Here is a 15,027-nt window from a genome sequence, read left to right as displayed (position 1 = left end):
TATTCTTTGGGCATTTGTATTTTGTTTTGTTTATAAGTTCAGGCTTGAACTGTACCCACAGCTTTGTAAGCATGTCTTATCACTTATCATACCCATTAAACACGTTCACATGTATTTAAATGTGCTCCAACTTCACTACCTGCCTGCCAGGATTCTCTCTAGAACCGTCTGAACTATGACAGTTGGCCCAGTCTGGAGCCATCCCAAATCATGACATTGCTGTCATAAAGTGTTTTGGAAAGCATTAAAGGCAAAAATACCTTGTACATATATCAAAATCACACAACTTGGTCCAGTGAGCTAGCTTGGCAGACACAAGAATGACAACTTGAGTTTGATCCCCAGAACCCACAATAGGAGAGAACCAACTTCTGAAAATTGTCCTCTGACCTCTCATGTACCATGGCACTCACATTCACACACACACACACACACACACACACACTCACACACACACACACACTGATAATAATAATACATAAAGTAATTTTAATAAAAAATATACAACTTAATAAATTGACACAAACATCCTACAAACTGGTATTCAAATGAAAAAAGAATATACTCTGCAGCCCCCTCCCCACTCCCTGCCTCAGCCAACTGCCCGTCTAACTACTTCTGCCCCCAACAAGAAAAGCATGGCCAGGCATGGTTTTCGTGCCTATGATATTTAACTGTGGGGAGGCTGAGACAGGAGACTTACTTTGAGTTCAAGGCCAGCCTCGGCTGCATAGTAAGTTTCAGCCTAAGCTACAATGTGAGACCCTGACCGGTGTGTGTGGGTGGGGGTGTGTGTGGGGGGGTGTTAAAAGAAAAAAAAAGAAATGCAATCTTAACTTCATCTACCACAGATCTGTTTTCCTGAAGTTTATATAAATGAAATCAATACAGTATATATGTGTGTGACGTATGTATCCAGTTTATTCTGCTTGGCATCTGTGAGAATTATCCACTGTTGCCTATAGTTGTAGTTTGTTCAATTTAATTTCTGTATAATAGTCACATCATATATCCATCCTGTTGAGATGTATTCCAATTAATTTGGATTGGGTGCTTCTAAGCCTCGTGTTTTTGTTACCATCTTAGTATGTTTTTGTATGTGGTATGAAGACAATTGACATTTCTATTGGTCACCTCTCACTGACTGGAGTTGCTAGGTCATAGGCAAACCTATTTCTAACTGTAGTTTTCCAAAGTGTTTGTAGTAATATGCATTCCATTTGCTCTGCATTCTCACCAATCCTTCCAAATGGAATTTGATGGTTTGAGAGGAGGTAAGCAGTGGGGTACATGGAGGCCTACCCCCCTTGACCTTCCCAAGATTGTCATCTCCTCTCTATCATTTGGATGTTTTCCACCTCAGTTAACTTTCTCCTTTTTATAACTGCCCCTACAGATGTGAATGAGTGTGGAGTGAAGCCCCGACCATGCCAACACAGGTGTGTAAATACACATGGCAGTTACAAATGCTTTTGCCTCAGTGGCCACATGCTCCTACCAGACGCCACATGCTCCAGTAAGTTTCAGCATCCCCATAATATTTAAGGCAAGCCTTTTGATATTTGATGCATGGGAAATGACTGGATTGAGTGATTTTTTTGAGACAGGGTCTTACTATGTAGCCCTGGCTGACCTGGATCTCACTATGTAGACTAGGTTGGCCTCAAATTCACAGAGATCTACCTGTTGAGTGCTTGGATTATAGGCATGCACATTACCATGTCTAGCTTTGAGTGATTTTTTAAAAAATGTATCTCAACCTGAAGATGTTACTTAGTTAGTAGAGTGCTTGCCTAGCATGCACAAAGCCCTGGGTTCAATCTCCAGCACTACAATTGGTGGTATGTGCCTATAATTCCAGTGCTCAGGAGGCGGAGGCAGAGGGACTCAAGAGTTCAAGGTTATCCTCACCTATATATCAAATTTGAGGCCAACCTCTGGATACATAAGACCCTGCCTCACACACACAAAAAGTCTTTAACATCACCTTAGATTGAAATCTCTTTGGGTACTTCTTTTAAATTATGATAAAATATACATATGATAATTTCACCATTTTAACAATCCAAATGTGATCAATTCCATGGCACTCGCTACCTTCACAATGTTCTGCAACCAGCACCACAATCAAGTTCCAGAACATCTCCATCACCCCAAAAGCCCAACCATTGTGCAAGTGAAATAGTTCCTTGAGTAAAAGTACTTCCCGAGAAAACCTGAACACCTAAGTTCAATGCCCAGAAGCCTGAATTGATGGCTCACATCTGTAATAAGAGTAGCCCTACTTGAGATGTGAAGTAGAGACTGGAGAATGAGTAGGAAACTCTCTAGGCATACACAGTGTAGGGACAGGCTTAATAAGACACCTAGCCTCAACAAGGTGGAAGGCTAGAACGACTTCTGAAAGTTGTCTTCTGACCTGCACACATGTGCCACTGCATGCAATTGGACAAACACATGCATGTGCACGTGTTTTAAGAAATAAAATGTAAAATAAAACCTTTTTTAGAAAACAAACTGAACCATTAGCAGCCACTGCTTGCTGCCTTCAGCAGCCAGGAATCTTCTTTCTGTCTCTATGGACACTTGCTTTATAATTTAACAAAGGCCAACTGGGGAAAATCAATTACATCTCTCTATCTATACTCAGAGACCGGTTGGGTTTCATCATGGAACTAAGCATGGTGAGTAAAGGGAGGTGATAAATTTCTACGCCATCCCAGGACATCAATCCTCCCCACCAGCTACCTTTCTCACGCCCCTTGCCCCACTCCCAGAGATTAGTGAGTCTCATTGGAAATGTATTCTGACTCACATCCCTGAAAAGAAAGGTTCTTCTGTGATAATGAAACCCATGTCCTGTGGGAGGGTGAGTGTGTCTGTCCATTCATTTCTTGAGAGGAAAGGCTTTTTAAGTTTTATGTTCCAACTGAAAGACAAAGCTACCCTCCTTGCCTGCTTTTCTCCTCCCCTCCTCTCTCTCCATCTGAGTTTCCCCTCCCCTACTGCCTCCAACAGGCCCTGTGCCTTCAGCCAATTTCCTGGGGATGCAGTCACACAGACTCCTAGCCCATCCTGGGCTTATCGAAGGTCACGCAATCTTGCTGAGTGCATTCTGGATGACCCTGTCTCATCCTCCTCATCCTGTCCCTACATTACCAGTTACTCAGATCCTCCCTTAGCAAGCAAGCTTAAGACATAACACAGACATTTAGAGTATCTTTTACAAATATCTTTATTCTTATAAATTAAACAGAAACCCACATGAAACAAACACAGAGCCTAATGAATTCTTGTAAAGCAAGCACCCTTGTGACTACCACCAAACAGAATTTGGCCAGAACTTCCTTTCCCAAAGGGAACACTTATTTATGCTTTTACAGTGACCACTTACATTTTTTTAAAAGATCGATGCTAATGGATGATTCTGAAACATTCCAAGAGAGCTCATTCAGTGCCAAAAAAGATATCTTTCTCCAAATGGAAGGATAGAGTTATGTTAATTTTAATGACTAAGTTTAAAAGAAGATAACTAAAGAGAAAAGAAATGAGTAATATAAGCATCAGTAGGTATTTGTTTCATTACCTTAAGTCTTGATCGCTTGCACTTTTTCCTCTACATGGGCACCTCCGCATTTATAGCCTAAAGCATAGCCCTCAACCTGAGGACTGATTTTGTTCATCCTGGCCTTTGGTCCTTCTGGGTCACTGATATGTTATGGAAATAGTTGGATGGAGGAAGTATATGGACCAGAATTCTGGTTGTGATCACTGGGCTGAGAGCATAAAAAGGAAGTAGGGAGATGCCTCCATAGATAAAAGCACTTGCCCTGCAACCGTGAAGAGCTGAGTTCAAATCCCCAGAACCTATGTAAAATCTAGACACATAGCGCAGTCCCAGAGCTCCTATGAGGAGCTCTGTGTAGAGATAGGCAAACCCCCAGAAGCTTGTGGGTCAGCTGCCTCGAGTAGTACACAGAGGAAAAAGCAACAAAGTGGCCCTGTCTCAAACAAGGTGGAAGGTGACGACTGACACCCAAGGTTATCTTCTGACCTCCACACAATCACTGTGGCATGTACACACCTGCACTCACATGCATAGACATTCAAGGGCGTGCTCACACATGCACATGCAGAGAGAGAGAGAGAGAGAGAGAGAGAGAGAGAGAGAGAGGAGAGAAAGAGAGATTGCTTTTAGCCCTCATGCGTTATGGCCCACATATATTGAACCTTCACTAAATAGGTACATTTTGTGAAATAATTCATGCAAAGCAATAAGTAAAGGAAAATCCAACAAAAGCATGTCATATATTAAATGTCAGGGTAGCTCAACAAGGACTCAGTCCCCACTGTCCTCAGAGTATTGAATTTATTCTCAAACTTATGACCCTATACATAGTATCATATGACCTCAGCTCCATATGACATGCCCACATTAAAGTAAGCAAAACAAAGGAGATAGAGGTGATTTAATGAACCAATGTTTCTTTCATTCCTGCCCCCTTTTATCATTCAGCCAGGGCTCCAGCCCAGATTCTTAATGGCTTTCCATTTGGGACTCAGTGAAGCCTGTCTTATGACCTATTACATTTAACATCCCAGAATTGGGAGAGAGTTTCTTAGCTAATCTTTGTCTACTTTTGCAGACTCTAGGACGTGTGCCAAGACAAATTGCCAGTATGGCTGCGAAGACACTGAGGAAGGGCCACGTTGTGTGTGTCCATCACCAGGACTCCGCTTAGGCCCAAATGGAAGAGTCTGCATAGGTAAAATAGCAGCTGTTGCTTCCATTTCCCCTCCTCCGTGACTCTCCTCCTCACTGAACTCCTTTTTCAGTCATCACAATGGGCTTGCTGACTAGACGCTATGAATTTTTAAAAGTACATATCTCTATTTCTGAGTTATCTTTAGCCATTTATGCTCTACACACACTTTTTTATCTTTTTTTTGAGACACGGTCTCCCTATAGCCCCAACACTCCTGGAACTCACCATGTGAACCAGGCTGGCCAAGATCTCACAAAGAGCCTCTGGGATTTAATCCCAAGTGCTGGGATTAAAGGCATGCACCACCACGCCTAACTTCTACACGTGCTTTGAGGAGGATGTAAAAAACATTCTTCTAGTATTCTATGTTGCCCAATGCCATATGGGTAAGGATAAAGATTATTCTTATTTCACTATATTTCCCTGCGTATCTTCAATTGACATCCAACAGACACTCCATCATTCATTCAACAAGTTAGATCTTATGAGCCATTGAAACTTATTTCAACTTCTAGTTAACATTTTCCTGGAAAAAAATGGATTTACTCTTCCCACTAGAATTACATTAGTGAAAATACTATATGCCTCTTATAATGTTTAGGACACCAATTTAGACACTATTTCATATTCTCTTTAAAACTTGCTCTAGGGGCTGGGGATATAGCCTAGTTGGTAGAGTGCTTAGCTAGCATGCATAAAGCCCTGGGTTCTATCCTCATCACCACATAAACCAGGCATGGTGGAGTATACCTGTAATCTCAGCACTCCAGAGTCAATAGCAAGAAAATTGGAAGTTCAAGGACATCTTCAGCTACACAGCAAGTTCATGGGGTACATGAGACTCCATCTCAGGAAAAAAACATGCTTTAAATTATGTAAACTAGACAGTGCATCCTTATTCTAACTAGACTAAATGAGCACATAAATCAATGCTCATCAAGGGGCATTCAAGCCCTTCATTTCTACCTGGGAATTTAATCAAATCTGTGACCTAGAACTTTGACCCCTTGTTTGCCCTTGTCCTATTTCATAGCTTAGTTTCTGGGTCCACAGAAGCTGAGCAAATAGTTGATTCAGGAGGTGATCCCAGGAAACACTGGTTGAGGACTTAGAATGTGACCCAAGGAAAAGAAGGTACCCATGCCATGTGAATTCAGTGAGCAGGTTCGGTGAGCTCTGGTTGCCTCCAGGAAAGCAAATGCATTAGTTGTTTTTCTCACTGCGGTGATGAAATATTTGACAAGAAGCAACTTAAGGGAGAAAGGGTTTATTCTGACTTACAGTCTGCAAGGTTATAGACTCTCAAAGTGGGAAAAGCATAACAGCAGGAACGTGAGATGATGCAGCTGGTCACATTACATCCTCAATCAGGAAAAAAGGGCTTACCAGAAGTGGGACCAGGCTATGAAATCTCAAGGCCTGCCTCCAGTGACTCACTTCCTCCAGAAAATCTCCATCTCCTAATGGCCCCACAATCTTCCCAAACACTACCACCACCTAGGGACCAAGTGTTCAAACATGGGAGCCTGTAACAGATATTTTACATTTAAACCACACCACTGACAACAAAGTACCTCTAGATTTTTGCTCTGGAGCAAGGGTGCTGGGCATCTCTCCATCATCCTGTCCTCTTCACTCATGGGAGGTTGCTCCAGGGTTAGACTCCCCAGTTCCCCCAGTCTGGTCCAGGAGAAGAGCAGAACAGAATGTCACTAGCCTAGTAGGCAACTTATGGCAGGTATGGATATATTGATGGCAGGGGGGCTATGGATGAGGCACCCTCAGTGGCCAAAACACCATTTTACCCACTTTTGCACTTTGGTTACTTTGTGAATTTGAATGATGTTCAACTATAAAACTATATGTACTCCTAACAATTGTATTGCATGAAATATACACAATATTTAGATCAGGTGAACACACAGCCTCAATAAGGGATAGCAAATGAACCCAGAACACTGAAGATCTTTGTTTCTTGTATTTAAACAAGCAAATAGAAATATGATTTTATAACTTTACTCCTTCAATGTAATAGAAATACTTTTCAGTCAAGATTCTGGAAATTTATCTTAAATAGATATAATTTGAGAAACTGCATCTATTTTTTAATATATATATATTGAATATATATGGAACTGCATTTATATTCAGCCATGTAGGTCCTAAGTCAGTGAAACATTTAAGATATGCGTGTGTATTGAATTCTGTCTTCATTTGATGGTAATCAAATATTTAATTGGGTTCACAGAATTTAGTATCTTTTAGTGTATGATTCACCTGATATAGCTAAATATTGCCCAAACTTAATTCAGATCTTTACTTACCTCTTTGGTTGGATGCCATTTTAACCAAAAGGGAGAGATGATGCTAATGAAAATGATCACTGAACAATAACTTTGACCAAACCAATACTTATTTCTGATTTTTTTAACAATGCAACAGAAGAGCTGAGGTGATAACTCAACTGGTAGACTGCTTGCCTTGCATGCATGTGACCCTCAGTTTGATCCACAGCACCAAAAAAGAAGAAAAGAATGCAATGAAAGCAATAAGCCAGCATCAAGTTGCATATTTAACCCAAGGCCCGCCTATTTGTTATCTGGAAGAACAGCAATGCCTGAGTCTTAGTGGATTGGTCAGCATAGCTGCCAGCACTCTGTGTAACATCAGTCTCTTGGTAGAAAAGGAACATGCTTATTGGCTAAAATTGCCTCATTACACAATTATACATGATTCACAACTTAGGTAGAACTGCAGTCTTACACAAGCATAATGACTTGATTCAGTTCTATTGGAGTTTAAGAGAAGCTTGCTGTTTAATGCTTTTGCAAAATGCAAGTCTTAACTTTGTGTATTTGGTTTGCTCTGAGTGTAGCTGATTCTACTTTCAAGAACGGTAGGTTATACAATATAATTAGTAACTGAGGAAAATATTTATTCACGCAGTACACATGTAATGTACAGTTCCAAGTGTCACATGCACACACTGTCCCAGAACAGCTGGGGCATAACACAAAAGCAAATGTGAGAGCTGTGGAGGTACCTCAGTTGGTAGTGGACATGCCTAACATGCACAAAGCCCTGGGTTACAATTCCAGTACCACATAAACCAGATGTGGTGGTGCACATCTGTAATCTCAGTACTTAGCAAGTGAAAAGAAGAGGATGAGAAATTAAAGGTCACCCTCAGCTACATATCGAATCCAAAGCCAGTCCAGGATACATGGAGAACCTATCTTTTAAAAAAAAAAAAGGCAGATGGGGTTGGAGATGTTGGACAGACGGCTCAGTGGTTGAGAGCACTTGCTATTCTTCTAGAGGAACTGGGTTTAATTCCTAGCACCCACAAAGTAGTTAACAACTATAGAAAATCCAGTTCCAATGGATCTAACACCCTCTTCTGGCCTCTGCTGCATGCATATGGTGCACTTACATATATTCAGGCAAAACAGTCATACACATAAAATAAAAGTAATAAGTAAAATATATAAAAAGAGAAGATATGAATACAAGTAATGACATTGCAACCAGCCGGATAACACCTCCAAGAAAAGACAAGCATAGTGATAAAAACACACAGTGTTAAGTGCACATGATAACCGCTGTGCTACTTGGATAGGACATCTATATCAAACCTCTACCACCCAAGGCTCATGGACCACTGCAGAAGAACAAGCAGAAAGACTAAGAGCCAGAAGTGGAAACAGATTTCCAGACATCTAGGAAGTTACTCATATAAACTCACAGCAATGGTAACAGCATGTACAAGTCCCATGCAAGCTCAAATCAGGCAAAATCCCAGCAGAGAAGTGGAGAAGTGGGGAAGAAGCCCCAACCTTAGCTGAGGAACTATAGGCAGCCAATGACTCCTGGGGAGGGAAAGTCAGTTTTCTTTAAGGGTGTGGTGCTAGATAGGTTAACCCGGCTTCAGTGGAAAGATGCATACCAAGGGAAATTTGGGGACTCTAATTTGACTGGCTAGGCCTTAATACATATGACAGAGTACATGAAATCCAGAACAGGAATGATAAGAGGCTATTAGGGAATGGGGTCTAAATGTAATCAAAATATATTGTATAAAATCCACAAAAATTCAATAAAAAATGGAAAAACAAATGTACAAAGTGAAGAGCTGTGTGTGTGTCTGGTGAAGATCTAAAGTACTTTCATAAGATAAGATACAGGCACCAGATAGTTTTATCCAGGCAAGGAAACTGCAAACATGCATGTGCAGTGCATGCTGGAGGTTGGAGGAGTACATGTGCTCGTATATGTATTGGAGTACTTTTTGCTCTCACCAACACCTTCTGCTCTTATACCCTAGATATCGATGAATGTGCTTCTAGCAAAGCCATCTGCCCTTATCATCGAAGATGTGTGAACACATTTGGAAGCTACTACTGCAAATGTCACATTGGTTTTGAACTGAAATATATCCGTCGCCGATATGATTGTATAGGTAAGATCCAGGGTCTCCTTTTGTACCTTACCTCCAAGCCTGTGGGCTTTCTCTACAGATATTGTTTATGTCAATTCAATCTACTATACTGAACATCTTAACAACATGCAAAGAGTTCTTTTAAGTGTCTGGCATTTAGGGAACTCCAGTGACATCAGTCCATAATGATTTAAACAAAGGAATATAACTGTTATGGAGGCGCATAGCTTAAGATGATTTCTGTGGGATCTTTTTTAAATTCATTAAGTTTCATTCCATCTACATGTTTGCTTCTACCTCTAACTACACATCTAAAATGGGAGCAATAAAGAGATGCTTATATATGATGAAAGAAGACTAGGACACCTCAGTGGTCTATTCCTAACAGTTACTAGCAGAGTGACTTTAGAAAATTTTGTACAAAGGTGGCCAGAGAGATGGCTCAGTAGTTAAGAGTGCTTCCTCTGCAATCACAGGAATTGGGGTTTGGATCTCAGCACACATGTAACAAGCTGGAGATCCCTGAAAACACCTGTTACCTGAGCTTTCAGGGGGCAGAGACAGGAGGATCACTGGCGTTTGCTGGCTCCCATCCAAGTCAAGAAAATGGGAGCCCTGCAGATTCAGGGAGAGACCCTGCCTCAAACAATAGATGGAGAATGATAGCGGAGGACACCCTACACCCTCTTTTGGCCTTGGCTGTGTACATAGGTACACATACCTGCATGCACAGTGCACATACACTCACATAGACACACACACACACATACAAATCAATTTTTAAAGGAAAAATGCATGAAGGAAGTAAGAGCATATGTTCTTTCCTCTCTCTTCTTTTAGTCCTTTCATAATTCAAGCACCAAATAAAATCATTCTCTGCTAAGACTCTAGCATTCGTCAGCTGTTGGTCTCATCTGTATGAAGTAAGACAGTTTCTCTCCTAGTGGAAGGATTCCAAGCCTAGAAGAGCTTGTGAGATGGGATATTTGGGGAACCCTTGGCTGCATTTCCATCACCTTGATGTACTATCGTATAGTGAAGGGAAACGTGGATTGCCCCTAGATCTCTAGTCACATGACATTGACGACAATGGCGTACGTAAACATGTCATGGGAAGGTAACAGTTGGAGAAAATAAGATTTTTTTCAATCCTGAACTCAGAGCTTCTTGGGACATGTCTTGAACTATCATGTTGGGGCAACACTCCATTGCCAGGTTTTGAGCCATTTTGGGACACCTTCAAAGCTATCACTTCAAATCTTCTCAAGCACAAAGACCACTTAATGCAACCTCATAAAATTCATCTTTGTCATAAGCTTGGACCCCATACGCTCCTGTCAACCCATCCAGCTATATAATCCAATGACTGTGTTACAGTGTCCTCTAGTTCCCTGACACCACAGAGACACTCCCCACAGAACAATTGGGGAATCTACACACAGCTTCACAAGGAAACAAATCAATGACAAGCTAAAAAGTGATAAAGATCAGCATCTGAGCTCCTTTTACGGCTAAATTAAAAACAATAAGCTGTTTTGTGTGCTTACAGCTGCAAATGCATAAGCAGAAAGTGGGGTGGAGAGGAAAGCAAATTCTCACTTGGGTGGAATTTGGCCAATTTTCCACCTCTAAATCCAGCAGACAGCTCAGACCGGGCTGATGCTTTATCCCAGCAGGTTCTGAACAAAATGCCCATGTGTATGAGTTCAGATGATGTCAGTGGTTCCTGGTTGATCCTGTCTTTTGTTTTTGAGATGTCTCAAGTCATCCAAATTTAGAATTTATTTTCTGATGCTGTTATTTAGTTCCAGATTACATGGATGAAAAAGGTAAAGGGAAACCTCCAAACGTCTTAGCAGATTTTAAGCATTAATAATCAGACCGTGAAATTGCTCTAGGGAAGTGATCTACGAACACCCTCTCTATAGATCAGGCAGGAGCCAGGCAAAGCTTGGATTGCTGAGGTGTTGAGTGGTTGGCCTTGAAGTTGCTCAAGTGAAAAGGCTACTGTTCATTGACGTGTTCACATTTTTAGATATAAATGAATGTGCTCTGAGTACCCATACGTGCAGCCCCCATGCTAACTGCCTCAATACCCAAGGATCCTTCAAGTGCAAATGTAAACAAGGATATAAAGGCAATGGACTTCAATGTTCTGGTAAGTAGCATTGCTCGTGGTGATTTTACCATTCTCTCCCACTCTCTCTCTCTCTCTCTCTCTCTCTCTCTCTCTCTCTCTCTCTCTCCCTCTAGCTCTACCTCTATCTCTTGTCTAAATTTAGCTGGGCCTCAGCCTTGTATCTTTTACTAGTTGGACCTCATTTCCAATATTCACTAAAGTTGGAAGCACAGAATTTAAAGAGTGGCCAAGTGTGGTAGCACATGCTTTTAGTCTCAGCACTCAGGAGGCAGAGACAGGAAGATCACTGTGAGATTGAGGCCAGCCTGGTATCATCTACAGAGCGTGTTTCAGGTCACATGGGGCTACATAATGAGATCCTGTCTCAATAAACAACAACAAAACAGAAATAATAGGGGCTAGGGATGTAGCTCAGTTGCAGAATATTTGCCTAACTTTCAAAAAGTTCTGGGTTCCATCCCTAGCACCACATAAACTAAGCATGGTAATCCAAGCACTTGTGGAAACTGGCAGGAAGCTAAATCAATCCTGTGATACAGAGCAATTTTGAGCCCAGCCTGGGATACAGGAGACCCTGTCTCAACAAAGCCTGAAGAAACAGCAAGGGGAAGGGAGGGGTTTACTTCCTATTTTTCTGCTCACAGCATACTTTCATCAGAACTTTATCTACAACAACCAAGACAAATTAGGATGCATCAGACATCACATCTTCTCTCATCTTAAAGTCTAGATTCCTTTTTTATGTATGGCAATGAGATCCATAGCTCATGCCAGTGAATTCTTTAATGGTGGTATGTTAAAACTGTAAATTGGTAAACCACATATATAACTACAAAATGTCACGTGGTTGACAACTAAAACAAAAAAGGTTATTTCTCATGTGTGTTATATTTGAAGAGATGTTTCTCAATATAGTCACTTAGGTACAGATCCAAGCTGACAGAGGCCCCGCTGTCTTATGGTATTAAGAGTTTTTCCCAGCAGGGAAAGAAGCATGGACAATGATATACCAGCTCCTATTAGATCATCTTAGAAATACATAACTTCAGGGGCTGGAGAGATGGCTCAGCGGTTAAGGACACTGGTTGTTCTTACAGAAGACCCATGTTCGAATCCCAGCACCCACGTGACAGCTAACAACTCTCCGTAACTCCAGTTCCACCGGATCCTACAGCCTCTTCTGTCCTCCGCAGGCATTGTACAACAGAGGTGCACTTACCTACATGCAGGCAATACATGCATACACAAAAAATAAAAATAATAAACAAAATTTTTTAAAAAAGGAATATCGGGCCGGGTGTGGTAGTGCACGCCTTTAATCCCCGCACTTGGGAAACAGAGGCAGGTGGATCTCTGTGAGTTCAAGGCCAGCCTGGTCTACATAGTGAGTTCCGGGACAGCTGGGGCTACAGGGAGACCCTGTCTCAAAAAGACCAAAAAAAAAAAAAATCTAACTTCAGGGGTAAAGTAATAATGATGGAGGTGATAGTGGTGGTGGTGATAGTCATGAAGGTGATGATGGTGATGATGATCCTACTCTGTATTCTGAAAGAGAAACAATAGAAACCTTCGCCAGTACCTAGAATACCTGCCATGTCATGTCAGCTATGCTTATAGTGCTGCTGTCCCCTTGTAAATGGAATCCTGCAGTTTAAAGTCAGCTAGTCAATATGGTGATTCTTACCTGTACTCCCACCACTTGAGAGGTAGAGGCAGGAAGATAGGGAGTTCCAGGTGATCTGTGGCTACACGGTGAGTGCAAGACCAGCGTGGGCTACTGTCTCATGTCTCAAATAACCAGTAATAGTAATCAGCATCCAGGTTTATTCGTCTAGTTATGTCCCTGGTAATCCTGGCTCATTGTGTGGCAGCATCCAGGTTTATTCGTCTAGTTATGTCCCTGGTAATCCTGGCTCATTATGTGGCTAGACTCGTGTGTGTGTGTGTGTGTGTGTGTGTGTGGTGGTTCTGTTTGGTTGGTTTGGGTATTCATTGTTATTACTTTTATTCATTATTATTGTGTGTGCATGATGTATGTAGGAGTACACACACCAGGGCACTTGTGTGAAGGTCAGAGGACAATCTTATGGAGTCAGTTCTCTCCTTCTACCTTTATATGGGTCCCAGAGATTAAACTCAGGTCACCAGGTTTGTGTGGTGAATGCCTTTTCCCACTGAGCCATCTCACTGGCCCTGGGTTTGCTTTTTTAAAACAGGGCCTTGGTATGTAGTATTGGCTGTTTGGTACTCACTATGTAGCCAAGGCTAGCCTTGAACTTACCACTATCCTGCCTCAGCTTTCTGAATGCTTGGATTACAGGCATGTGCTGCCACACTGCCCCTAAATTTGTTTACTGCCCTGTGTCAACTGTCTCCTATGCCCCTTGGCAAAGGTCCCACATAGTCCAATAAATACGGCTGTAAGTTGTACCTAACCTGCCTCATGTCCTGTGCCTCCATCCAGCCAAGACTCCTAATGATGCAAATGGTTGTCACAGAGCATCTACTCAATCATGCAAAAATAAACACCATGTGCTATTATAGACATTCAGTGGCACACTGATAAAAAGTTCACAGTATCCAAGTGGGTTATGGCTGAGTACCATTGCACAACAGTGGACGCAAAAGAATACAACCAAAGAAATGAGTCTGAAAATCAAATTTTATGAAGAACTGCCAAAAGAACAGCACATTTGTTTTGAAGAAAAATAGTGTGGAGAAGCATAAATTGTGCCTGGAAATAGTGTAAGAAATGTGAAACCAAACTGGCTCCCAAGGAGACTAAAATCAGTGGGTGGAAGTTCCAGTCTCTTGTAAAACTGACTAGAAAGAATCTAAGAGTAGAATGGAGCACATTACACAATACTAATGTTATAAGCATGGGTAAGAGTCCTAAGGACACCTGCTAAGATTCCATGGTTCTTGTGGCACAGAACAAAGAATTGGACCAGGGGGCTGGGAAGATGGCTCATTGGGTAAAGCACTTTCTTTATAAGCACAGAGACAAAAGTTCAGATCCCCATAACCCAAGAAAATACTGGGCAGGCATGGAAGCCTGCCTGTAGTCCCAGTGCTTTTGAAGTGGAGAAGCTAATCTAGATGACTTAGTGAATTCTGGGTTCGAGAGAGACTTTGCCTCAACATAGAAAATGGATAGCAATCAAGGAAGACATCTGACATCAACTTCTGTCCTCCATGTGCACACACACACACACACACACACACACACACACACACACACATACATAATTGGACCCCAAATGGGGCTCATGATATTCCTGTGGTGGGTGCCTGGAATAGGCAAGCTCACAGCTCCAGCCTGGAACTGTGAAGGCAGGGTAGAGAGTGTCATTCACATTCTTAGACCCTAGACCAAGGGTAGTAGACGATTTGTGTTTTGTGGCCTGGGGGTATTTTCTAGAAACTACCCAGTTCAGCAAGTGCAGGGACTGGATCTTAATCCCTTAAAGAACACACTGGGGCAGGGGGTGTAGTCTTTACATAAATACCATTCCTTCCCCTTCATAGTATGTGGGGCAACCCTAACCAGTATGCTGCATGGGCTCCCAGATATATCCAACAGGACTGAGTTCATTGCCCACAGTGATTACCTGTAGCTTGGGACACTGTCTTTTGTCTCCCTCCACTTCTTGTCTCACTGTCCCCTCTCTACCCCAACTCTG

The 15,027-nt window shown here is 41.9% G+C and overlaps 1 protein-coding gene across 1 annotated transcript in view; it reads left to right on the top strand.

Annotated features, from left to right (window-relative positions):
- Egfl6 (EGF like domain multiple 6) overlaps positions 1–15,027 on the top strand; it is an 81,480-nt gene that overhangs the window by 28,891 nt on the left and 37,562 nt on the right. The window contains exons 4-7 of the mRNA XM_017803117.1: positions 1,397–1,516; positions 4,647–4,766; positions 9,091–9,225; positions 11,240–11,362. Of these exons, the coding sequence (XP_017658606.1) occupies positions 1,397–1,516; positions 4,647–4,766; positions 9,091–9,225; positions 11,240–11,362 (498 nt within the window). The remainder of the gene's footprint in view (positions 1–1,396; positions 1,517–4,646; positions 4,767–9,090; positions 9,226–11,239; positions 11,363–15,027) is intronic.

Source organism: Nannospalax galili, unplaced genomic scaffold (assembly GCF_000622305.1).
Source record: "Nannospalax galili isolate Female #2095 unplaced genomic scaffold, S.galili_v1.0 scaffold606, whole genome shotgun sequence".
NCBI lineage: Eukaryota > Metazoa > Chordata > Mammalia > Rodentia > Spalacidae > Nannospalax > Nannospalax galili.
Note: the sequence above shows the minus strand (reverse complement) of the source record. Positions and strands in the feature narration are given on the sequence as shown.